The 27,312-nt window shown below is 42.8% G+C and overlaps 2 protein-coding genes across 2 annotated transcripts; both read right to left on the bottom strand.

The window, feature by feature from the left end:
- Positions 1 to 11,298: 11,298 nt before the first annotated feature.
- Positions 11,299 to 15,046, bottom strand: LOC133926953 (probable protein phosphatase 2C 57). Its single transcript, XM_062373138.1, has 4 exons — positions 14,669 to 15,046; positions 13,234 to 13,440; positions 12,840 to 13,051; positions 11,299 to 12,185 (listed from the first exon to the last, which is right to left on the bottom strand). The coding sequence occupies exons 1-4, from the start codon at positions 14,759 to 14,761 to the stop codon at positions 11,618 to 11,620; spliced, it is 1,080 nt and encodes a 359-aa protein (XP_062229122.1). The 5' UTR covers positions 14,762 to 15,046; the 3' UTR covers positions 11,299 to 11,617.
- Positions 15,047 to 24,832: 9,786 nt separating this feature from the next.
- LOC133926952 (auxin-responsive protein IAA23-like) lies at positions 24,833 to 26,374 on the bottom strand. Its single transcript, XM_062373137.1, has 4 exons — positions 25,985 to 26,374; positions 25,557 to 25,865; positions 25,383 to 25,444; positions 24,833 to 25,290 (listed from the first exon to the last, which is right to left on the bottom strand). Exons 1-4 carry the CDS (start codon positions 26,152 to 26,154, stop codon positions 25,268 to 25,270), a joined length of 564 nt encoding a protein of 187 aa, XP_062229121.1. The 5' UTR covers positions 26,155 to 26,374; the 3' UTR covers positions 24,833 to 25,267.
- Positions 26,375 to 27,312: the final 938 nt, after the last annotated feature.

Raw genomic sequence — 27,312 nt, 5'->3', positions numbered from 1 at the left:
AGGAGTCTACACTCTTCAACATTCGAGGATAGATCACCTCGTTCATAATGATAGAAGTCATCCCTTCAAAAGGCGAGTTCCATTGTAGGGAGGCGACACACTAACATGATATGTTTGATATGTTCCATTGTACTGATGTGATATGTTCCATTGCACTGATGTGATGTACTTTATATGATCGATGTACTGTTGTGTTTTGTTATGACACCCGTTTATATAGACTACGCTCTTGTATATGTTACCTGATGTTGAAGATGTGGTCGATATATGCATATATATGTTACCTGAGTTCTTATATATGTTGCCTGATGTCGAAAATGTCGTCGATATGTGCATATATGTTTCTTGATGTGAAATATTTGTAGGATAAGATGACTGTCAAATCCTAATATTGCTTGAGGATGTAGCCAGGAAACAGGTAAAGCCCTTCGAGGCATGGGCACATTAGTAATGAGTGAAAATGTCACATGTCACTAAAGATGTCATCAGTAACAGGTTGTAACCTCATGCATCACTGATGACTCATTCATTAGTGATGGGTGCATTTACCACCTATCACTAATGATATAGTCACAGTGACAGGTGCATCTATCACCCATCACTAATGACTGAGTCCCACTGATAGGGTACGGTTACTACCCGTCACAATCATCAGTGATGCGCGAGATTACAACCTGTCACTTAGATTCGGTCTTTAGTGATGGGTGGTAAATGCACCCATCACTAAATGACCATCATTAGTGACGGACAACAAGTCTTCTCAGGCCATAGGATATGTACATTAGTGATGGGTCTGAACTGTGAGCCGTCACTGGTGACCGTAGAACCCGTCACTAATGGGTCATCATTAGTGATGCGTTCGGAGTGACGGGTATATGAACTGTGACCCATCACTAATGTGCTATTTTATTATAGTGTATGCATCTATCTGTACGGGCTAAGCACCCAAAAGTTCTTAAATATAAAAGTCAAGACACCTCAATGATCATTAAAGAAGAAAAAAATAGGAGATGAATTAAAATTCTAGTATTCTTTATAATGAGAAAAATCATGTAAAAGGATACAAAATTGCATGGGCCATTGAACACCTAGAGAAATCCTTAAATGAAAAGTAAAATGGAGGGACGCCAATGGTCCTTAAATCAAGAAAATAAATAGTATTTTTTGGAAAATAAAAGGGTTTATACTTTTTTGGTACAACTATGTCATAATTGTGTATATAGTTAGAGGTACTACATTGCATAATGTACAATTATATCTTTAATTAAAAGTGTATAGTAAAAACAATTGCACTTTTGACCATAGAAATTAGAATTGAGTAATAAAAGACCATGTACAAGTCTAGCCAGAAATGCACGGGTTAATCCACTAGTATATTAAAAAAGGATCCAAAGGAAATTTTCCTAATGCATTCAAGTCTTATGAAATTCCTTCATTTTACCTATGTTCTATTAGTTTCGTCTCTTGAATCTCTTTGTCCCCACCATGTGCAACTACACATGGCCCACCTAGCCCCGAGGCCAAGCCACCAAGAGCAGGAGGACTCTTAGTTACTTTAGTGCATTTTCCATATGTAGTGTGTTCCGCTAACATAGGAGATGCAGTCATGCAACCTGTCTGACCAGAAGCTCGATGACTCAGGATAGAAGCCAAATTTAGGTAAGGCTAAAAAAGAACTCCTGAACCTAAATGAGTCATCAGAGAGGGAGTGATGAACAAGTTGCTAGAATACGGGGTCAAGCTGTTGTCCACTTTGGAATGGGGGCATGCCCCCCTCTCTTTCCCTGGATGAGCTGGATGAAAGTAGAAGTAGAGTAAGCGCATTAAGGCAAACCGACATGGACATTTTATTATGCGAAACATCTAATTCTTAAGAAACACAAAATAAGAATGATGATTACAATCACCTGATTTTGTTGAAAGATGAATTTAAAGGAGATAGAAAACTTTGTTCTTGGCGACAGAGGGAGGAGAAAGCAAGTGACAGAGAGATGAAGAACAAATATAATGCTAGTTGTTTTAGTGCTTTTATTATGTGCAGTGTGTTCCACCGACATAGGAGATGCCAATATATGACCTATTTGAGCAACTGCATCTCGACAACTGGTAGCCGTCCAGCCCATAATAGCATCAACTCAACAACTTGGGAAAGAAGCCAAATTCAGGTGAGGCTGGAAAAAAAAAAAGCTCCTAGACCTAAATGAGTCACTAAATAGGGAGTGATGAACAAGTTGATGGAATAAGGGGCCGAGCCATGTGCCAATCACATGATTTGGTTGAATAAAAGGCAAAGTACATGGAAAACTTTGTTGTTGGCAGCAGATGGAGGAGCTAGCAAGTGATAGAGAGACATACAATATGAAGACTCTTAGTTGTTTTAGTGCTTTTGTCATGTGCAACATGTTCCACTGATGCAAGAGATGCCACCATGCGACCCATTTGACCAGCAGCTTGACGACTCAAGAAAGAAGCTGAATTCAGATGAGGCTAGAAAAAAAAACTCTTAGACCTCAATGAGTCACTAGACACGGAGTGATGAACAAATTTCTAGAATAATAGGCTGAGCCTCTGTGCACTTTTGGCCTTGGGCATGGGCCCCCACTCTCTTCATCTTGATGGGCTAGGTAAAAGCATAGGCATAGTAAGTGCATTGAGGTAAACTAACAAGGGCATGGGCCCCCAATCTCTTCCAATTTTGGAAAAACACAACAAAAATTACAATCACCTAGTTTGGTTGGAAGATAAAAGGCAAAGACCATGGAAAAATTTATTCTTGATGATAGAGGGCAGAGCAAGCAAGTGACAGAGAGACGAAGAACAAGAAGACTCATAGTTGTTTTTAGTGCTTTTTTCATGTACAGTGTGTTCCACTGATGCAGGAGATGCCACCTTGCAACCTATCTGACTAGTCGTAGCTCAACAACTTGGGGAAGAAGTTGTTGTTCGACCTGTCCGATCAGCACCTTAACAACTCAAGAAGAAGCCAAACTCTTATGAGGCTAAAAATCAACTCCTAGACCTAAATGAGTCACCAGAGAGGGAGTGATGAAAAAGTTGCTAGAATAAGGGTTTGAGTTGTTGTCCACTTTGGGGTTGTGCATGCACCCGCCCTCACTTTATCTAGACGAGCTAGGTGATAGTAGAGGCAGATGAAGCGCATTGAGGAAAACTGATAATGATATTTATTACGCAAATTTTCCAATTTTGACAAAACACAAAATTAGAACAACAATTGCAATCAACTAATTTGGTTGAGATAAAAGGCAAAGAATGTGGAAATCTTTGTTCTTGGTTACAGAGGGAAGGGCAAGAAAGTGACAAAGAGACCGAGAACAAGAAAAATCTTAGTTGTTTTAGTGTTTTTTTTATTTGCAATGTGCTCCACCCACGTTGGAGATGCGAAAGGATCAAGATACCCAAGAATCCTAGTTGTTTTAGTGCTTTTGTTATGTGCAATTGCATAAATTAAATGCTATAAGGTAATGCTTAAATGTAAAGAGAAGAATAAAGAAACCTCATTTTCTCCCAAGGTATCGAGGAGTTAGCGCTGCCTGCTAGTCCTTGTTGGAGCAACTGCACAAGGGTCTAGCTCCCTCTTGATTTGTGTATGGACCAAACTCTCTCTAGTGATAGTCCTTCTCCAATCTGAATTGGTAGATTCTAAACTTGCATATCATCATCTTGGGGCTTCAACAAATCATCTCCTTGAAGCTCACCAAGATCAAATGCAACCAAACCATCTAGATGACACCAATCACTAAAAGTAATAAACCAAAGACCTCACTTGACCTAATCTAATCCAAATAGATGGATGGATGCACACTAGATACTCTTGTAATACTAATGATATTCTTAATCTTCAATTAAGAAACTTGCAATTTACTTAAGTGCTTCTTCTTCCTCTTGATTCTCCAATGAAGTGTATGAACTCACAAAACAGCCAAGAGAACCTTAATGCAATGGGTGAGAGGGTACTTATAACCCCAAGGAAAAACTATCTATTACTATTCATGAGCTGCAGAGTCCTAGGTCACCATATGATGTGATGGACCACCACATCATGCAGTGAATAGGAACTCCAACTGTCAGGAAAACTAACCATTACTATTCCATACAACTCATCACATCATGCAATGATAGTCCATCTTCGATCTCCATGTTTTCTCAAACTCTCTGCAGGTGACAGATATTACACCACAATATGCAGTTACCACAACCACTGCATCATGCAGTGACTTGACTTCCATAGAAACCTCAAAACTTTAAAATCTTTGGAAATGAAGTACAATGCACTGCATCATGCAGTAACTTGCATCACCGCATCATGTGGTGACTTAGTTTTGGACCTCCCCGAGTCGCAACCTCTCAGCAACAGAGGGACGGTGCACTGCACCATGCGTCACCGCATCATGCAGTGACTTCAGAGTTTGAATCTTCAAAGAAGCTGTCCATTTTTCATGCCTCACTGCATTATACAATGACTATAAAAAATCCAAGACATCCAATTCAATCCAATATTTATCTCAGCCTCGACTTCTTTACTTTCTTAGGCTTCAGCTGAGCTACTTAGTGCTAGACTAATCAGGTGTGCATCATGAACACCTCTCTGACTCTAACTATATCAAACTACTATCATCTACCCCTTTATATTAGGCCAAAAGAAAAACAAAGAACCTATTTATTTCTAAGTGTCAACCTCAACTCCTTGTGATAGTTAGAGCTATATAATCCTTAATCTTCACTCATATACTTTGACAATCACAATAAAAAAAACCAATATTGGGCCTAAGAATTTCTAAGAACCATCATCGTGACCTAACTCTCAATGATACTTCGTAAAACAAGTTAGTCACTATAATTCCATTACTAATCACCAAAATTTGAATTAGAGGTCTAGATGCTTATTACAAGATACGGGCGTGACACCTTTGACCAGCATATTTATGCTGTTGTGATGTTGAGCTTACAATATGAGCTGCACTTTGCATATCATTTGAAGGAATAAGAATTAAAAAAAAAAGGCCGTTATTTTGTCGATATCATTTTTCAGATGACGGTGCAACCTTTAGTAATTCAGACTTCAATTTTGCTTAGACGATTGTAGTTTTACTAACACTTACTTTTCTATACGAGGTAACCGTTACACATGGAGGATGAAAGTTGGACTTCCACAAAAAATAAAATCTGAGAGGAATGAAGGGCGATACGTTTTGATCATCGAACTGCTGCTTGTTTTCTGTGTGCCGTCTTTCAGCAAAAGCTGCCAGACTGCAAACGCAAACCGGGCTCCATGATCCTATGAAGCAGCTCAAATACGTACCAAAGTAAAAGGCCCGTTTGGGATTGCAACGCGAGAATTTGTACTGATTACTATAATGTTCTTACGAAATTCCTGGATTCCAAATGGATGCTAAATATTTTACATAGAACATAAACACGAGCGCTCGGGTTTTCCATCACAGGACATATGAATGATTTGATTGCTTCAGGCTTCCTCCCCCCCCCCCCCCTCTTTTTTTTTTACAATCAGAAGCAGTAACGCCAGGGTCAGATCGTTGCAGGAGGCAACCATCACTGAAATGACCAAATCGCTCAGAGTGACGGTGAAAGCCAGCACTGTTGATTGACTGCGAAATGGTGAAGAGATAAGAGGTTTCATCGTCAGGGATTGTTTAGTTTCAGTTCATGGCATGTTGGGCCCTTGTCGTTTCCTTTTGGATTTTTTATATATTTTATTTCTCCAATACTTTTAAGAATACATGATCATTTAAAAAATCGCAGATCTAACGTATCGTCACCCGTTCAATAGGTGAGAACAAGGACTCGCCTGTTAAACGGACGAGATCTTGTGAGTCCCAGTGATCAGCGAATTAAATAACCGGAGAAAGGAATATCTTGCCCGTTCGTCGGGCGAGATTAAGTTCTCGCCCGCTGAACGGGCGAGACCTCTATGGCATCTCCGACAAGTGGGTCCACCCAAAAGGTCTCGCCTATTGTGGGGGCGTGACCTTTTGGGTATTTAAACCAGTGCGACTGGTCCTATCAACGTCACGCCTCATTTATTTCCTATTGAGCCGAGAGGAGAGGAGAAGAGGGGAGGGCATATTCATACGCATATTTTAGTAATTAGAAATAGTATTTAGATATATGTTAGATATTAAATGTAGGTTTTAGATATAGTGTAGTCATAACTGATATGGTAGATGTAAGATTTAGAGGTGTTTGGTGTACAGCTTGAAAATATTTTGTTAGAGTATAGATTATATGTTGGGCTATGTTTGTAATGAAATTTCCATTCTAGATTAGTTTTACATAATTATTTATGTTATGTTGCAATAATGTTAGGGTTTTTATTGATGGTTGTCAGATATGTCGGATATGTGACAGTTTATGATTTTTTATGTGGATACAGAAATATTATATGGTCTGAAAAGTGTAGTATTATCCGTATTTCAGTCAATGAATAAGGGTATCTCTAGACCTATGCACAAAAGTGTCAAACATTTCTATGCCTAGTTGATGCAGGGTTTCAAAATAGACCTCGGGATTCGAGAGATGACCATTAACATTGTGAGCAACTGTTACAGAGAAGGTATGTACTAGGACGGAAGATGAAGTGTGGAAGATGTTGTGCACAGAGGTTGGTCTCCTATGTTGCTTGTACAATGAAAGAATAAAGAGATAGTTGAGGAGATGTATGGTGGGGGTACGAAGAGGAGGAGGGTGTTGAGGAAGAGTATGAGGAGGATATCGATCCGGATGATGCATATTCACCGGATTATTTGAATGAACCTATCGATGAGACAGACGAGGGAGAACGAATCCCTTCTCTAATTGAATAGATGGAGCGTGATGATCGTGAGGCTAACGAATCCCCTGAGTATGACATTTCAGATGATGGGGATGATGCTTCGGTTCCCGTGGACTGGGACAATCCCAACTTCAACAATCTTATGGTGAATGAGGGGAATCAAGTGGCCTAGGAGTATACGCAAAATGAGGTGACTTAAGGTGCTAGGCATCCTACCAATTAGGCCATGAAGGATGTTGTGACTCAATAGGAGACATCGCTTCGACGATAGTTTTATGTTGTCAAGTCAAACAAGAAAGAATATGATATCAAATGTGTGGATGAGGGTTTCCTGTGGTGGATCCACGACTTCAAGGAAGTGGATTGACTATTGGGAAGTGTCGATTGTGGTTGATCACACTTACATGATGGACAAACATGAGCCCAACCATAGGTGCATAACCTAATCCTTTGTCGCTAATGTGATGTACGCTTTGATTGTGAACAACCTTAACTGCGAACCATGGTCCATAATCAAACAAATTGAGTAGGAGTACAAGTACACTATCAACTACAACAAGGCATGGAGGGTGAAGAGGAAGGCAATCGAGATGAGGTTCAGGACCTACAAAGCGTTGTATAAGAATCTGCCACATTTAATGTAGACCATTGCTTGAAGGAATCAAGGGATGTATTATGATATTGATAAGTACCAATTGTTGTCCAAACCTGGCAAGTAAGTCCTAAACCGATGTTTCTTTGCAATAGGAGTATGTATCAAAGCTGTCAAGCATTATCAGCATATCTTGTGCATCAACGACACTTTCGTTACTGGCAAGTTTATGGAACAGATCCAAACTACTATTAAGGTCGATGGAACCAATCAAGTTCTAGTGTTGGCCTTTGTATTTATGGTGGGTGAGAATAGTAGTATTTGGTATTGATTCTTGTACTGTGTAAGGATGATAATTATTTGTGGTCGGCCGAATGTATGCATTATACATGATTGGCATGCTGGGATGCTCAAGGAAATTCTGGATTTGCAAAATGGAATGGACGGTGGCTTGATTGGACCTGTGTGGCCAAATATGCAAAGTAGGTGGTGCATAAGGTATTTGAGTGCAAACTTCTTCCGCCAATTCGAGAAAAGGAATCTCATGAACATCTTCAAGCGATTGTGCGGTCATAACCAGTAGTGGAAGTTTAATGCTCATTAGAAGACACTCGATGAGCTAACAAAAAAGCAAACACAGGAGCGTGCAGGGAGACCCATGAGGGGGCCAGAGGATGAACTTGTACCTCTTGAGTCCCTACCAAAGGACAATGAAGCTGGTATCACGCGGAGGACCGGGTCATCTACCAGGTCATTTAGCGAGTGGATTGAGAATGAGCTGAAGGAGAAGTGCGCTCTTCTCAAATGGGGTTAGGTATGGCATTATGACTACAAATTTAACATAAGTTTGCAGCTGGGTGATGAAAGGTGTGAGGGGGTTATCGTTGGTGGGGATTGTAGAGTTCATACTTCAAGGGATATGCAAGTATTTTAGGGATCACTATGCAGTAGCGCACATGACACTGAATAATGCTAGTATAATTTATGAGACGAAGATGACTAAGTACATGGAAAACAAGGCGAAGAAAGCAAAGATGCACCGCGTAAAAATCATGGAAATTGAACAGCACAGATACGAAATTCTATGCAGGGATAAAGGAAGGAGAAGAGGAAAGTATGAGAGAGTTATCCACGAGTGCGCCATCTTTAATGACAGGTGCATTTGCACATGCTAAAAGCTGATGCTTCTGAGAAGTCATGCTCCCATGTGATTGTCGCGTGTGCTGTGATGGGTATGAGGACTCAGAGGTATGTCTCTGACTACTTCAAGAATGAAGTTTTGTTCGATACTTGGAACTATGAGGTCTATGATTTCGAGATTTATGGTTCTTTCACGAAGAAATCTGGGCCCGATTGTGTGTTCATCCCTGGTCCCGATAAGATGAAGCAGAACGAGGGACGGCGCATGACTACAAGGCTCCGTAATGACATGGATGAAGCAGAAGCTGGGCGTCGCATGAAATTGTGCAGTAAGTGTAACAGAACAGGACGCACTTATAAGAAATGCACGGTTGGTGTCCCAAGTGTGAACCTCATGGAAGTAGGTTCTTCCGGGTCTGGTGCAGATGGCAGACATCCTCGGGGTCGTTGGCTGTCAGCTTCGTCGGCTCATTTAGATCGATTAATATTGTAATTCATGGTGTGATAGATATTCATGTGCACAACAATGCATTTTATTGTTTTAGTACTGAGACTGTCACTATGTGTGAAGTTGTAATATGTTAGGTTATGATTTGTTCATATATTTATGTACGATTTGAATAATCTATTATGTTATATTATATGTTGGACGTTTACTTGTCCAGTTCCCATAAATAAAAACCACTTTAGACCAGGTTTAGAGTGATCGACACTTCTTACTCTGTGCTTGTGTTGCATATACAAATGTAAAAACCTGTAAACATGCAGGTATGACGTATCTGAAGCTGCTTGACCCTGAGGTCAACGTTAGGCACCGTTCATACCGCACTGCGGTGCAGGCTGAGGAGCTCCCGATACTACGATCTCATGTGTTGTATAAGCTCATGAGGATTGACGAGCGCTGGATTCCGAGGTTTGTCCATTTTACATTTAACATTTTATAGTGATTTTTATAGTTATTCGTCGCTAATTGTATTATATTTGCAGGTTGCGTGCTGCTGGCCTATTTCTGTTATGCCGACTGGTGAAGCTGGATGCATTGGCTGGGGCCTCGGAGGTGGCCAAGTGGTTCAGCTATGACAGGACCCTCCTCACGGCCCTTATCGACATGTGGCATCCCGAAACGCACACGCTCCACCTCTCGTGCGGCGAGATGCGCCCATGCTCAAGGACGTCTCGCTCCTGATAGGCCTGCCTTGCACGGGTGCCGTTGTTCGGGCTAGGTACATGGGCGTGGGATGGCCCAACGAGATGTTGGCCCACTTCTCCGTCGTTGAACAAAGGGACGGCGTAGCCCCGTTCAGCCTTTTCCAGGGATCGAGAAGCATGGCCTAACAAAGGCCTTTCTCATTCTAATTGTTGTACGTATGTCTCATATTATTTTCTCATCTTCATTACGCTACTAATGCAATAAGATATTGGTACTTGCTCCTTTTTTTATAAGCTGACAACATCCTTTCTCAGGCAGGCGATGAGGACGTCTCCCGCCACCTGGAGGCGTACCTCCTGTGGTTGTTCGGTTGGGTCATGTTCACCGAGACCCACAATAATATGGTCTTGAGAAGCATGATCCTCTACGCCAGAGAGGTTGCGAACGTCGACCCATATTGCACTTTCCATATGATTTCATATACTATCTTACTAATCTCTCATCTTTTTTATTTGTCCAGTCTGCTCTACCTATCTATGACTTCATGGAATGGCTCGATATAGAGCAAAATTAACACCAGAAGCGGTGGGTCGACATGAGCATGCGGTGGATGAGAAAAACGTACGAACTTCAGAAGTATGAGCAACAGCAAGAGGAACTACGACTAAAGCGTCAGGAGGAGCGATTCATGAGGAAGACAGCGAAGGAGCGCACCATGGCTGAAGCACACGAATCAGAGAGGGAAAGACAGCAGAAGAGGGCCCGTCGCGCTAAGGCGTAGGGCCCTGAAGCCTCGCGAAATGGTAAATATCCTAGATACACTCAGTAGAGAGCATCTATTATAATCTCATATTTTTTTCATTCGCTAAGGCATCTTAGGATTAGCAACGGCACGTTATTAGGTTAGTCTTTAGGCGTACCATGCATACTAATATTTGTTATCGTCATCTCTTTATGGTTAGGATCCTTTAGTGCAGCGACAATAAACTCGATGTTCCATGTAATATTTGTCAACGTATGTAATCTTCGTACCGGATTCTATACTAAGAGTGTTTCACAACTATAATTGTTAAAAAAAAATAGATTTTATATCCTCCCAACATAACTTCATTAAAAAAGTTACTCATACAATCTTACATTAAAGAGCTAAACAAATACCGATAAATTTACATAAATTATATGCACATATTGCCGTTCAACGGATGAGCATCATGAAAGTCTTGCCCGCTGAACAAGTGAGATCTTTCTCTTTTCGGTTATTTAATTCGCTAACAGCTGAAACCCACAAAATCTCACCTGTTTAACCGACGAGATCAACGAGTAAAATCTTGTTCTCACCCGTTGAAGATAAGATGATAGGTTAGACCTACAATTTTTTAAAACAACCATATATTCTTGATAATATTAAAGAAATATAAAATATAAAAATATTCTTGCCTTTTGCGTTGACATCTTCAGCTCCCAAACATCAGTGATAACTTTTCTGACTTTGACCTGCTCCATTAGATACAAGTGAAGAGAAATTGAAACTGAAACAAGAAAGAAACTACAGGATCAGCCAAGAACGCCTCAGAAGAACTCGTCAGAAAAACTTATCCGAACTCGTCAGAAAAACTTATCCAACTTAAGCATTACAGAGATTCCAAGCCATGAATAGTCTTTACCAAGACCAGCCACCGATTCGCCTAGATCTAAGAAATGTCGATTCTGATCATTCGAGACCTACAAAGTTAACATGTCCCAGAAACCAATAAATAATACTCTCAACTGCAGATACAATTTGCCGCAGCATATGTTACAACTCTGGATTACTCAACAACAGCTATCTCGGCGAAATTATGAGATAGTGCATGCTAAACCTATTTTCCAATTTAAGCTGGAAAAGGGCAAAACTACAGTATGGCAGGGCTGCTGGAGTCCCGTGTCAATCGGCCAAGCTATCGAGGAAGCTTTGCAGCTCCCTCAGGCCTTCCGCAGATATACTCCTCTGTACTCGAGGCCTTGGAGCTGTTAGGACAGGAGGCGGCCTTGTGTTGAAGCAGACGACAACTACAGAAAGGTTATCGCCACTCTTCCTCTTGATGGCCTCGTCAACTAGTTCTTTACAGCAAGCAGCAGGGTCATTGTGCTCTTGGAGCTTCCGGCGTGCAAAGTCCACCGCATTTTGGCTGCGGAATACATCCCAGATCCCATCACAACCCATGATCAGGAATTCGTCCTCCTCAGTAAGATCCATCGTCATTACCTCAGGCTCGGCACTAAGAGGGCCGAGACCATCACATGCCTTCATTCCTTCCATGTGCCAGTCCCCGATTGCTCGCGCGACGTTGAGCTGCCCATTAAGGTATCCATCGTCAACATATCCACCCAATGCCTCAATGCGCGTCTTCTCCCTGTTACAAGATGGCTTGTGGTCCCTGGACATCTCGATTGCCTTTCCACGACGACAAAGTACGGCTCGACAATCACCAGCATTTGCGACCAGAAGTGACCTGTCAAGCACACAGGAACATAAATATGCCAACAGTTGAGGATAAAAAGAAAAGCTAGTTATCTTCAGTATGTACATAACTTTGAGACCAGCACTGACAATTTTTAGTAAATCACAGTTTTTTCTCCCCTTGGGGAGTTTGGGTGGGGACGCTCTTTAGAAAACTCTTTTAAGGTAGCAAACCACGAATGAGCATGTTGAAAAACAACACATGTGCGGCACATGAATACTTGCAGTCACCAAAGGACGGGAGGTACAGATATTTGTAGGAAAAGAAATTGAAAGCATGTGTAGCCCTTGTTTGCTACTGTATGCATGCGTGCAAATGTCAGTATCAAATTGGACAGGTGGAATAAAAGAGCACCTAAGGCCCATAGAAGCAAATATGAAGGGCTCCCATCGTGAGTAAGTAGTAACAAACTTCAAACAGTAGCTATCATTTGTGCTATACTGTGTGCATGCATGCACATGTCAGAATTGATTTCAACAGGTGGGATGAAAACAAATAAGGGCTACTGTCATATATATGTGGTGATAAACTTCAAAATAGTAGTCATCATATGTGCTACACAATAACTTTGTATAAGGCTTACAGTTGCAGAAGTTTATAACTTTGTATAAGGCTTACAATTGCAGAAGTTTATAAGGCCATTACCTCCCAACGACTAATGCTGCAAGCGCAGTTGTGCCGGAAGCAAGAGAGCAGTTCAGAGAACATGCATCTGCAAAAGCAGCATCAGTCTGCAAGAATGCAGAGGATAAAGCTTTCTTTATCTCCCTAGGGAAACCCTCATCGTCGACAATAAACCTTGGCAAATTGCTGCACACAAAATCAGCTGCGTGCTTTCCACCATGCCCATCAAAAACCTAAAACAATAGAATGGAAATAAAGGTAAATATGCAGGAAATCCCTGTTGGATGGACCAAAATACTTTCCAAGGAGGAAGCTGATACTGTTTCTCCAGCCATGAAATGGCTACAATCAGCTAAGATGTAGTACAATGTAGATAAAGGAAAATGGACAGTGCCACAGATGAATAAAAACATACCCCATAAAAGGCACTGGGGCCTTCTTCAGAACTTTCAAACCCAAAATCTTGCATGAAATTATCACAGCAAATGTAGACATCCTCCATTGTGTGCCTTGATCCGATATCAGCCCAGCCTCCAGACCGTACAACAGGGATAAATTCAGTGTCCATGTTTTCAAAAGTTTTCTCAGTTTCAGGCTTTGTCTTGTTTGCAGGACTCCTCACCTTCAAAACCAATGCCATTTTTTACAACTACTCAAACATACAAGGAAAAGGAAATTACAAGATTTATATTGTATGCGCTTTCATACTGAGGTGAAAGATTTTGTTTTAATTCCTTTTACACCTCAAGTTAAAAGGTAAAAGACAAACATGTCATATGTATCACCTTATTAATCTTCCTATCAAGTGAATCCTGTAAAAATCAATACTACAGATCCCAAATTTCCAAACATAAACCAAGTATCTAGTAGATCTATGAGATCAGAACCAAAATCTGGTGCAGGATGATTAAATCATCCCAAATTTCTGATTTGTAAATTCCTTTTAAGGTGGAATATAAATATACTTCAGTGGTTTTCCAACTGTGGAGGAGTGGAGAACTTCGGGATCAATCAATATATAAAGCAGACACAAGACAGTACTTTCAATGATATTCTAGGGCCATGAGGTCAGAACAGGGTGTGGGAAGTATCCGACTTTTCATGACATACAAGTACTAGATTAACAGTTCAATTCTGCCCTTTTGCAATGTACTCAAACCACCATTGTGCCTTTTTTCTCCATAGGGCATGATAAACAGTAACGTCTCCAGGAACAAAATCCCCAATTCAAGCGCAAGGTTAAAGCATCATGTACTCATGTCCATTACCTAGTACCTACCTGCAATTACGCGCCATGAAAATGCTACGGTAGCACCAGGTACCAATGTGGTCATCTACTTTACGGCTTTACGCAAACATTCTGAAATGCTCCGTGTACCCAGTACTTCACCCATTTGATACAATCAATCGGTTCATATAACCCAGGGCAGTCCTCGCAAAATACCCACCGGATCACAAGCATCTAAAACGGCTTTGTAGACTCCCAATAACCTGCACCCACATAAACCGCACGGATCCAAGCATCCTGCCCCAGCTTCCTACTTACCACTAGTACTCTAGTACAACATGGATGTACCAGAGTACTCAGAGCTCGAGATTCCTTCCCCTATCTCCTCAACTCCCAAATCCGGGACAACAATTCCCATCCCATCACACCGGTGCCAACCCTAGCTCCTTGGCACAAGCAGCTCCCACCTTGCGGTGCAGGAAACAGTAGCCTCACGAAACAGCACACAGATTAAGCACGAATCGACCCAAGAACCATATAAAGCTCCCACCTTTCACACAGATCACACAAGCTACCGAACTAGCCGCGCAGGAAGAAGCGAGATTCGAGGGAGCAGACTTACAAAGGAGGCGTGGTGCGCGAGCACCGGCTTCCTCGCCGACGCCGGGATCGGCGGCCTCCCCGCGCCGCCTCCCAGAGGGATGTGTTCCTCCATCGCGGCCGTTCCACCTCAACGCCGCCGCCGTCGCAGGCACCTCGGAGTCCGCGCCGGCCGTATGGCCTCGAATCGAGTCGGCTAGGGTTTGGATTTGCTGCGGAGCTACTCGCTGGCAGTATCCGTACTGTTGAGTGTGAACAGCAGCTGCGATAGAATGACAGGGGGGGCTCGAGGAAACAGAAGAAAAGGAGAGTAGCAGAGGGGCATATTGGTAAATTCGAGGGTAGTTAAGCTAATCATGGTGGCGGTGAGTAACAGCGGCGATTAGCCGCTGGTTAATTTTGTGGGAAGCAATCCGGTGTGCGGGGGCCGGGGAGCGCGAGGGCGGCCGGATAAGGCTAGTCACATGTGACGGCAAGAGACGACGGCGAGTCAGCGACTGAGCTTTCCATGGCCATAGCCCACAAGGGCGGCTGTCGGCACATGCTCCCTCCAGTGGCGGACCTAGCGTTCCGCCAATACTAGGGCCAAAATTCAGCGGCTAACAACCCAGCCCGGATCACAGACCGTGATAACATGTTCTCTTTACTGTACATTTATTATATTACTTATAATTTACAAGATGCAATTCAAACGGTTTCGGATTTCAACTCCGCATTAGCTAACTCTACTATCTCAGACATAAGTTAAATCGAATTGCTTAAATTAAAGTAGAAATTTACCTAATTGGATCTGTCTTTGTCTGTCTCTTATGGCTTGGGACTGTACGGGCAATGCAGCACACTGTCAGTGCCCAAGCCAGGATTTAAAAATAAGTATTTGAAATTATTAAAAATGTTCAACTCCAATGTAAACACTAATCGATGCAACGCGCGAAAGAAAAATTCTCGTAATACGTAGCTTTTAGTGTGAGAAGTTATTTTAATTAAATCTAGTATAATACACCATGTGATGGTTAGGAGGTAGCGTGAAGGAAATTTTTTTACCCATTTTTTTGTCTAATGCTAAACGAAAGACAGGTGAAACACACTATATTAATACATATGGAATATTTACAATTTGACATAATTTACCAGGACAAGATAAGAGTTAGAACATCAAATTCACAGAAACAATTTTCAAAAGTCAATCATGACACTTGTACTATTTTTCTAGACCATAAGAACAACATCAAAAGGAGTGAGACTATGAATTATTTGCTTTCAAAACAGAAAATAGAGGATTATAAAATTAAGAACTTATCATGTTAGTGTAGAATTAGGGAATGGCGGAATGGGCATGGGGGATGGGGTGGTGCCGGATTTCAGTGTTCGGTGGCGAGACGCCGCTCCAGCACTTGTGTGATGACTCTAAGACCGGCGTGGGTAGCGGGAGCACTTGTGCATGATGCCTGGGGCAGCCACTGTTGCCTCCTCGCCAGGAAGCTTATATCTGGGCTGCCTGTTGATTCGACGAGGCTTGGCGTGGTAGTGGCCTACTTGCTCTTTCTCAACTTTGATCTCTTAAGTCTTAAGTTGGAGCGGTCGGTTGGGCTAATGGGCTAGCAAAATGAGAAGATGGAAAATAGGACTAGGGTGAAGTGGCCTGAGTGGGGCGGTTGGGCATATGGTGGGTGCTTCCAGTGCCAGTGGATTTTTCTTGTCCGTTAGCGCTCGCAACTGACAGCAAACATATGAAAACATTTGCCAGCTATCATCTATATGGAACATATACTATATGTATCAACTTTTGCTAAATAATGGGTATTCAGTTGAATACCCTTGAATCATTGTAGCATCATCCCTACACACTTTCAGGCCACATGGGCGGCCAGGGGCCACTCCATCATGGTGTCATCAAGGGACTCCAACATTTGGACCTCAGGTCACAGGCCATGCTGCCGCCAGCTACCATGTGCTGGGGAACACGCGCCGGCGGCCGGGGTCATTGCCTTATGCCTCAACTTGGCCTTGTAGACGATGGCCGCAGAGTGGGAGCAGCCAAGCTAGAACACCAAAGGGGACCTAAGGCCGAAGGGGGTCAAGCAGAATGTGGTGGCATAACAAGTGGACGAGCGGTAGACAGCGGATGACTAAGGCTCAAGAATCACGAGGGGGCTGGAGGCAAATGACGGTCTAGACTCTAGAGCAGCAGACTATGGAGGTGTGAGGTGGGATGGTGGGCTACGAGTGCTGCCTTACTCGACTTGGACTTCGCCAAGCCCGACTCCTAGGTTTTATTTTTATATTTTATATTTTTAATTTAGTAGAAATATGTGTATGTTTCAAAATTTACCAAAATAGGTCCTCATCACCCATTCAGCGTGCGAGAGTGTGAGAAATAAATGTTGCCCTCTGGTTGGGCAATGTATTGATTGCCTTCTAGTATCATCGCCCAACCAAAAGGTGAGGAGAGGCCGCCTGGTTCGCCACCATGACTTACACGGTCGCCACCGATGCCAAGAAATGGATCATTCTCCGAGAGAATGATATTTATAAAAATCTCCCTCTTAATGGGAAATCTATGGGATTCACGCTCCTGGTGGGCCCAACAAATGGATCGTCCACTGAGAGGGCGAGATTTAGAAAAATCTTTCTCTCAGAGGGCAGGAAAAGGGACAAGGCTATTTCTCGCCCGTTGGGAGGGCCAAAAATGCTTGGCTATTATAAAAGGGTGGCAAATTTCTCGCACGGAAATATCTCGCTCGATGTGGAATCAATGTGATTGATCTAGTGAAAATAAAGGCATTATGAATGGCTCAGAATTAGCTTGATATGATCAATCGATGAAATTTTCATAGCATTTTCATAGCCGTGTTGTCCAAGCGTAGCGTAGAACATTTAAGTATAATGTGTTCACATCTCGCCGCTAGAATTTGATTTTATGCTTAAATTATTTTTATAGGGAATGTTGTGTATAGTATGGCATTTATATATGTGATGCAAGTGTGTAATTTTTATAGTCGGTGACGAGGATATATAATTATTATTATATATTCTATAAACACCATATATCTATAAGGGGTACCTGAGGATCATATATATCTTGCACGATTCAGGGCTAGCCATAGTCGCCACGTAGTAATAATATCACTACGTGAAAACCAGATAAGCGAGACATTAAATTAGTGACGGTTTGTAGTTGTGACCCGTCACTAATAACGACTTATTTGTGACGGGTCATCATAGGCCAGTCATCAGTGACGAGTCAAATTGTGACCCGTCACTAATAACTGGCCTACGATATTTTAACCCATCACTAATGACTAACTCATCGGTGATGGGTCATCGTAGGTCAGTCATTAGTGATAGGTCAAATTATGACTCATCATTAATGACAATATTCATTTATACTTTTCAGCAATAAGTGTGGTTATAGTTGCAGCATTATCCAAGCAACAAAAAAGAATAACAAAAAGAAATATAGCTTATTAGGTCAAATCTAATACAAGGAAAAAAGCATATGACTAAGTCTAACAAAGCACTTGCTGCTATATTTTTTTATATGTGCATACGTGTATAGCATGATGCTATATTTTTTATTTTTTATTTATTTTTTCTCACCTAAGTAACACTAGAATATAAACCATTGTACATTTCTGCTCAAGTTTGATATAAGAGGTGATGGCTATGGATATAAGTGCGTTCTGAAAACAGTACAGAAACTTCAGAGGACGTGAAAAGACAATGATATCGTCTAGAGTGGGGTGAATAGACGTTTTTACAAAATTCGTCCTCTTTTTCCGTTGGCCTAAACTTGCAGTGAAAAATAAACTAACGGATTTTTCACAAGTAAAAACCCTAAATATGCTAGGCTCAACTAGTGCACAATCACTCTAAATCAGTGTGGAGGTTACAATCCTAAGGTGATAAATATTACTCAAATCTAGCAAAAGATATGTAATAAAACTTAAAAAGAAAATCTTAAAAACGATGTTCATCTGGATACTCCGAGTTGACCCAGACACTCCGGGTTCAGATTGTACCGAATCTGGAGTTTCCGAGTTGACTCAGATACTCCGAGTTCAACACAGAAGGAACTTGAAACTGAAATTAAAATGCGTCTAAAGAGTTCTAGCTCAAACCAAATAAAGTCGTGTGTTCCAAGTAGATCCACGGAGTACTATAATCAATTTCACAAGAACAAGTAGATCGAGCAATATGCATAAATATTGAGTAAGAACATAAGAATAAGGAAACAATGGAGAAGACACAAGATTTATTTTTTGAAGTTCAGACACCTCCTCTAGAAGTTCCTACGTCTCCGTTGAGGGGCTCAATCACACTTAAGTTGGGTATCTCTTAACCCCTTTCCTCTCCAAGCTCGGTCACACTTGAGCTTAATTTTCACTCTTGATTTTTTTCTTTTTTAGAGACGAAATCAAAGCCTTCACAAACTTTCCACAGCACACTATAACTTTAGGTGCTCGTTGACGACGCCTAACCGCCTAGGAGCTCAAAGATCTAAGAGTAACAAACATGACGATGAACTTCTTGCCGATAAACTCGAGTGCTCAAGATGGGGATTTAGCTCACTTGCACTCAATCTTTCAATCTCACAACTCAACTCACTTTTCTTCTCAAATAACTCACTAGATTAGAGTGGGAGGAAGTTCTTTTGGCTCTAGAAAGTTTTTCTTTCGTGCCAAGCAGCAGCAAACAAGGGTGGGGATGAGGGGTTATTTATACCATTCCCCAAAAACTAGCTGTTACACAACTTTTTGTACTAGAACGCATAACTGAGAGCTCTGGTCGGAGTAAAGTCCGGAGACTCCAGCCACCCAAAGTATCCGGGTCAACCCACAATGTCCAGATCAACCCAGAGTATCCGAGTGAAACACTCAGACCCTAACAGACCACCTGGCTCGAAGCTAAACTCGGATACTTCGGCTAATCCGGAGAGTCCAAGTTCAGCACAACTGACCCTCTGAAAACGGTGATAACTTTTGATCCTAAAGTCCAATTTTGACGATTTTGGACTCTACGAAAAGCTTATTCAGAAGGCTACACATCCCAACTAAATTCATGATTCCAAACACATTTCATCAAACTAGAAACACTCCAAAAACCTAATTTAGATACTTGCACACTTTCCGCACTAGATTCCTAAAGCGAATTCTCACTTTGGGTTGATTAGAAACTCTTAAGCACTGAGACACGATAAATAGCTCATGTTACATCTCTCTTAATAGTACGGCATACCTATACTCAAATTCAAATGTAAAATTTATTTAAACCAATTTGAGCCTTTAAATACTTTCAAGTACCGTTTCTTTCTTTCAAACCTTAAGGGTTCCCAGCTTTCATGTAATCTTCACTCCATCTCTTTTTGATTCTTCATATAATTGATAGGAGTCATCCATTACTTCATATGGCCTCACATGGTCCATTGGCGCAAAGCCTTTACTCGCTCTTCACCATCACCTTGGTCCTTCGGTGCCAAGCTATTTGTTTGTCCTTCACCACTGGATGGTCCATCACAGCCGAGTCTTACTTACCCTTCTCCGTCTTGCCATAGAAAACTATTTTCTATCTAATATCTTCAATAAATTCACTTTATCATATATAGAGTCCAATCTTGTTCTTCACTCTTAGCATATATGATTTCAATTCAACTTATTCCTTCTTATAGATCCTAACCTCAACTCACTCTTAAGCACAAAGTACATGGTTAATCTATAAAACTCTATTGACAATAGCATACCTTTAATTACTTGATCTCCACAAGTAACTTAGCCTTCATTCTTCAAACTTCTTCTTCCTCTTATGAACATCATTAAGATATCAAACTCATGGTATTTCTCAATGAATCCATACTTCATTTCTTATGCATTTCATATGGAATAACCTAATAACAATTCTCAACATCATTGTTAGTCCATAGATATTGTCATCACTTACCCGAGCATCATCTAAAGCTCATTAATCTTGATGCATATCTCTCCTCCATGCATCACATATGGAATACCCTACTAACAATTCTCAACAACATAGTTAGTTCATAGGTATTGTCATTAATTACTAAAATCACACATAAGAGCTAGATGGACTTTTAGGGCGAAAACTCAATCTTCCAAGCCAAATTTGGCCTCGAAAAAATTGTAGAACCCGACAAAGTCGGGGAGACACGGATGTAACTTTTTCTGTAGATATCCATATGCAAAAATTATGTCTATTTTACCGAATGCACTCTAGGTCACCTATCAAATTGCGATCGTTGGCATAAGATATTCAAAAATTCATAAAATATATGTACAACTTTAGATGAAGAAATTTTTTATTTATAAATCAACAATTCAGTAAGCAATAATTCACTGAATTTAGTATCAAACAATTAAGTAATCAATAATTTAGCAAAAATAGTCATTAGTGACAGGTCGGGTCACGGTTATGACCTGTCACTTATGACTTTCGACAAAAATAGGTTAAAAGGATAAAATATCCAGCTCTCTTCAGAACACACGTGAGGGTGAGGTGATAAGTGTGCTACGCACGCGAGGGGAGGTTGTTGGTTCGATTCCCACGGAACGCAGAGTATAAGAACCGTGTGAAAAATACAAAGTGACACATGGCAAGTGGCGATGGTCCCTGTGTTGGGCTCAGGTGAAAAATATCTTTTTTGACTTTTTTCATGTCCAAAAAATGTGAAAAGCTTTCATCAGTCAATAGTGATGAGTCATAATTGTGACACATCACTTATGACTTGTCATATGTGGATGACAATTATGACCCATTATTAATGATCTTATTAGTGATGGGTCCTAACTCGTCACTCATGACTAGTCATCAATGATATGTTCGTGGTGACAGGTGTAGGACCCGTCACCCATAACAATTATCGCCCGCCACTTAAGATCTTTTTTCATGTAGTGTATAGAGATAAAATATAAGGAAGACAATTGTATTGAATAGGGAAGCTATATCCTATTGGCTTGTAATTCTAGATATTTGGAAGTCTATCCATCCGACAAGATTATATCTGAAGGAGTCCAGATAGGTCACGCTCGAGTTCCCTGACTATAAAAGGAGGGGAAAGGGGCATGCTTAAGTCAATCCAACTCAGAGGGAAGCCAATCCTAGCAAAGCCAATTCACACCACTTGAAGCCTGATAGCAACTCATATCTTCGTATCTCTGAAGTTGCGAACCCCAAAACAGGTCTAGTCGGGTAGAATATCAATACCCATTGAAGATCAACAACAGAATCACCCATCATTCGGCTATATCTTAGTAGTAGGAACACGGAGCAATCTGCCTAGTTTTTAGGATTAGATCCATACGCAAACCTCTTTGTACTCTGTGTGTGTCTATATATATATATATATATATATATATATATATATATATATATATATATATACACACATATACTATTTTCATATTTTGAGTAATAGACAGTCGTGTATAATTCCAGTTTTAATTGCGTGAGCGCACCCCCCCCCCCCCTCAGGTCTTGTTTTCACACCAACGATACTCTCTACAAACATGAGGTTAGCACATGTCTAAATTGTAATGTAGTATTGATATTGCTTGTCATGTTTGTGACATTTGTGCAATGAAAACCCAAAATGTGATAATTAAAGGAACGGGATTGCTATACTCTAATCGGGTGTTTCTCACACCCTCCACACCCTATTTTTTTTCCTCTTCCTCTTCACCTTTCTCTCCAACTTCAGCGAGATCCGACCATTTCTTCCTCGAACCGATCTGCTCTATCCCCAATGAACTCCAGCGAGGGAGAAGGGTTAGGGTTAAAGGCCTCGGGGTTCACCATGCCCCTAGTTTCGAGGGAAGCTAAGGCCGGTAGCTTGACCGGTGGTGCAGCGAAGCACTACGTGAAAAATAGATAAATGAGACACAAAATTAGTGACAGGTCGTAACATGACCCATCACTTATGATAATAATGATATGTCGTAGTTATGATCCATCACCAATAACGACTCATCAGTGACGGATCATCCTAGATCAGTCATTGGTGATGGATCAAAACTGTGACCCGTCACTTATGATTGTCATAAGTGATGGTTACAGTTATGACCCGTCATTTATAATCTTTGGTAAAAATATTAACATGATAAAATATTCATGTCTCTTCAGAAGGCACGTAAGGGTGAGGTAGTAAAGTGGGTACGTGCGTGAGGCTAGGTCGTGGGTTCTATTCCGTCAAAATACAGAGTATAAAAATAGTGTGAAAAATATATGTGACACATGACGAGTGGTGATGATCCTAGGTTGGGATGACTCGGTGAAAAATATATATTTTTAACTTATTTCGTGTCAAAAACACGAAAAACGTTCGTCATTAATAAATGATGGGTCACAATGACTTGTAATAAGTGATGGGTCATAGTTATGATAGGTTATTTATGACTTTAATAAGTGACGGATCAAAAATTGATCTGTCACTTATAACTAATCATCAGTAATATATTCGAGGTGATGCACCTGTCACCTATGACGATTATGACTCATCATTTTTGAGCTTTTTCACGTAATGAAGAGATTATGACGTCACCAGAGCCACAAGCAGTAGGAGGACGAATGGTAAGATCAACAATAAGTGCAGCCACAAGCAGTAAGAGGACGAATGGTAAGATCAACAATAAGTGCTTCAAGAAGGAGAGGTTAGCGAGGGAGTAAGTGACGAAAGCGCACCTGACAGTAGGAAGCCACTGTAGATGTAGCAGGAGGGTAGGCAGGGGCGAGGTGCAGTAGATCGTCTCATCGGCAGTGGCATATCGGGAGAGGAGAGGAGAGGTCTGGAGTAAGAAGAATGTGTGATGGAGAAGAAACACGTGAACCATTGGATCCAAATCTGACAGGGAAAAGTCGAGTGCTGGAGGGCTTAAAAATGTCCGAAAAATGCCCCAGCATCGTACAGACGGGGCAGTGAGCTACAAATTCCAAATGCTAGCTGAAAATGTCATAAACCTCTAGGTTTTGGACCAGTTTAGAAGTTGATCCCTTCTGCTGTGTCATGGCATGTGATTAATTATAGAAATCTTCAACATTTCTGATAAGATTACTGTTAAGAGTACACTTCAACTAATTCTTATATATAAAATTCCCAGGCTGCCGCTTTACCAATCCACCAGTACTCCTTTTCCCGACACGAAATGCAGCACAGTCAGAGTTGATCATTTTTACGAAGCTCCTGACATCTCTGAACTAAAGTGGCACACAACGAGATCCTTTTTTTTTTGCGCAACACACAACAGGATCTCACGGGACGGGACAAACAAATCCAGCACAATCCTAACGAACAGATATCCGGGAATCACTTCGAGGAGGTACGTGGCGCATTACAGTGGCGTCCATCTCCCACACATGATACGAACACTCTGCGGCATCACATGGTGCAGATTTTGATTTGGCATTTCTTTGAAACATTTTTTTCTTGAAGCAAATTGTTTACCAGCAACATTGCAAGTTCAGTTCCATTTTGTGTGAAAACGATAACTTCTCATGGAAAAACAATGGCCTAATGCATCGCCATGATGGATGTTGCTTTCAGTGACATCCTTGCGCAACCGCCTGCAATATCATCCAAATGCGATCCTGTGGAAGTGACCATCTGAATGGGACTGCGACGCGGACCGGTCCAGGAGCAACAGCGCTGAAGCCATGTGCAGAATCGGATTTGGTTGCACAACAAAACGACCGGCCGAAATGAGAGAGGATCTTCCGCATCAGGAAATCACAAATGCCTAGGTTCAGAGAAAACATGTGGTATTTGTGCTTCTGAGCTGATAGAATCTATTCAGCGCCTCTGTTAAGATAGCCCTCTGACAATACCATTTCTTAACAAAATTTTGGGAGTTCTAATTACATTGAGGACGAAATGGGAGCAAGATGAACTGCAAGCTCAGTTTCTGGATGGCTGGATGAGCCAGGTGCAAGTGAGCAGCAGATTTTAGAGGCAGCTGGACCTTTCAAAATTCCACTTTGCGTTCAGTCTCTGCACCATTTTCTTCAGCGGATAGAATTGTCCAAGCTGCCTCAATCACACAGCTTCCCACTAGCACCGGTTTCCAAATTTTCCACAGCAATCATCACCCACCTAACTGGTCAGCTCAAAATTTTCCAAACAAGGGACCAACACAGAACCACAGATCAGGAAAGAATGGTCATACAGATTAGGCAGCTAAAGTTGCAACAACGGTGACAGACTGTACTTGTATTCTTTGACCTTACAATGCGAACAGAGCATAACATGTACCATATCGGTGTATACATCGATCCCTCGGGACAACATGATCGAGACTAAAGAGTGACATGAAAGAAACTGAAAGAGACTACTAATCTAACTGACAAGTGCCGGCGCCGCCCTTCTCGCCGTCGTCCAAAAATCAAACCGTCCGGCCGACCGTGCTCCGGCCGAGAGAAGGTGCACCTGAAACTGGGAGAAAGTTTCCATGTGGTGTGTGGCCTGTACAGTACACAACAACAAATGACTGATCTCTGATCCTACGGTGTAAGAGGTGCAAGGAGGACCCGAGCAGCCAAGCCTCTTCCATTGCACACTTTGTGAATTGATTCAGACAAATTAAATGCTTTTCGCATAGGCGTCGATCGGTCGACAAGATCATTGGGATGACGTCCTTGGAGCTGCATAAAGCAAAGCAGAAATGTTAGTACTTATGTAATAATCAGATCAGTTTATGGCAACTTGTAGCTTGGATCTGGATTTGGGTTCTTACGTAGGTTGACGGCCTCAGAGCTCTTCATGAGACGGATCCGCTTGCACGAGTCCACGAACATCCTGCGTTGATGTGAATCCGATCGGGTTAGCATGTTTTCTAATGTTCTATAGCAATGGAGATCTCCAAGAACCAAATAGTAACTAGCAAGAAGAAGGGAGGTAGGTTAATTACTTGAAGGGGACGTCTCCGACGAGCATCCAGTCGCCGTCCTTGTCCTCGTAGGTGGGCACGTACTCGGCGCCGGTGGCGGAGTCCACGAGCCTGCCCACCCCGTCGGCGAGGCAGGAGGCGAACATGCCGTGGAGCGCGCGAAGCAGGGCCGCGTACCCGTCGTGCGCCGCGAGGTCCACCTTACGCAGGTACGGCGCGCCGTCCACGGCAACCTTCACGAGCTTGCACCCGGCGCTCGCGCCCGCGGCCTCATCGCGCAGCGCGTTGCGCCGGTACGCACGCACCGGCGGCCACCCCACCGCCCGCGCCCTGCACGTCGTCACACATACATCCAGGTCAGTCTGAACCGTTCATAATCACAGGCAATCGCAGTCACCGGCACACGGCGCACGAGGGCTGGAGCTAGAGGGAAGGAGAAAGATGCGTACTTTGGGGAGGGCGGTTTGTTGTGGTCGGCGTGGGCGCGCTTGCGGTCGGCGGCGGGGTCGGCGGCAGCGGAGGAGAAGGATCCAGGGAGTGCTAGGGTGAGTGCGGTGTCGTCGTAGTCGAGGCCGGACACGGCCGGGGACGCCGCAGAGTTGGTCGAGCTTGTCGACATCACTGTGTCTCCGTGCTTGCTCTGGACTTCTGATGCGTCGTTCGGCAGGGCGATGCGCTCGTGGTGCACGGAGGACGGACGCGGCTGCGGCGACGTGGGGCTGCGGAGGAGAGGAACTGGAACCGGGCGGCTCGGAGACGCGGTTGCCCGGTCGCTGTCGGAGGCGAGGGCGTGTGGTGTACTGGTGAGTCGTGGGGAGGACGAGTGCGGGGTGGCCGAGCGGGTGCTGCTGCCTATAAAGATGCGCGCGGTCGGCGCGGGGCCCGCCGCGCGCGCCCAGTGGCGCAGTTCGGTGCCCCGCGCGGCGTGCGCGTGGGGAGGGGAGTTCGGCGGTAGCACTTCCTGGAACTCGGAAGGAAATCTTACTGCAAATCTGTACCACTTGTCAGGTGCTTGAAACCATAGGAGGACCTCCTGCAACTCCAAAATCTCACTGCAAATCTTCCAAGCCGATTATACGTTCATTGGAACGTGACACGACACTGGAAATACGTACAGAACTGAGTTCCTAATTAATTCACCATGCCTCGTAAATTTTCAGATGTATGAAAACAAGCTCGATCTCTCACACTACAGTGTGAATATATGTGAATTTGCGATGGTCGCTGGCTCTGGGGTTGACGATGACTTTTCTGACAAGTTGTTTTGTCTGTTGCAGGTTTAGAGGGAGCTCCTACGGAGAGAGACCGGTCGGACGGAGGAGATAGGCGTGGGATAGAGTGGCGAGGGACCATAGGTGGGTGGTGCTGGGGCAGAGGGGAGCGGAGATTGTTGGGCAAAGCTGGCTTAGCGTGGCGGCAGGAGCACCACCAAAGATGGGTGGAGGAGGGCATGAACAACAGAGCATGTCGGTGTCGGGAGCGAGGATGGAGAGCAGACGTCTGGACAGAAGATAAAACCGGAGGTTCAAGAAACAACGGCAGTCATCCAATGAAGATCAATGGATGAGAACATGTTTTATCGAAACATGTTATTTTCGTATAGCATCACTCTTAGTTCAGGGTTACTCACGACTTTGCTCGATAGCAGACGTGCCTACAGCATGCCGCGTACCGTTCGATCGGAGACACGCGTTATCATGGCTGTTGAACTATCCAAACTAACCAAGCTGCACGGGGGATGACCAGCGCCTGCTATTTTCATTCCCCTTCCTCTTCC

This window comes from Phragmites australis, chromosome 8 (genome assembly GCF_958298935.1).
Source record: "Phragmites australis chromosome 8, lpPhrAust1.1, whole genome shotgun sequence".
Lineage (NCBI taxonomy): Eukaryota > Viridiplantae > Streptophyta > Magnoliopsida > Poales > Poaceae > Phragmites > Phragmites australis.
This window is presented reverse-complemented; position numbering and strand designations above follow the sequence as displayed.

What these genes read in the sequence shown, in the direction of transcription:
- LOC133926953 (XM_062373138.1), bottom strand. Translation starts at nt 14,761, where the DNA reads ATGGAGGAACACATCCCTCTGGGAGGCGGCGCGGGGAGGCCGCCGATC. An exon ending in TCGCGCACCACGCCTCCTTT is followed by an intron (nt 13,441 to 14,668) that starts GTAAGTCTGCTC and finishes TTGGTTTTGAAG; the next exon opens with GTGAGGAGTCCTGCAAACAA. An exon ending in GCAGCATTAGTCGTTGGGAG is followed by an intron (nt 12,186 to 12,839) that starts GTAATGGCCTTA and finishes TGTGCTTGACAG; the next exon opens with GTCACTTCTGGTCGCAAATG.
- LOC133926952 (XM_062373137.1), bottom strand. Translation starts at nt 26,154, where the DNA reads ATGTCGACAAGCTCGACCAACTCTGCGGCGTCCCCGGCCGTGTCCGGC. An exon ending in AACAAACCGCCCTCCCCAAA is followed by an intron (nt 25,866 to 25,984) that starts GTACGCATCTTT and finishes GACGACGTGCAG; the next exon opens with GGCGCGGGCGGTGGGGTGGC. An exon ending in GTCGGAGACGTCCCCTTCAA is followed by an intron (nt 25,445 to 25,556) that starts GTAATTAACCTA and finishes ACATCAACGCAG; the next exon opens with GATGTTCGTGGACTCGTGCA.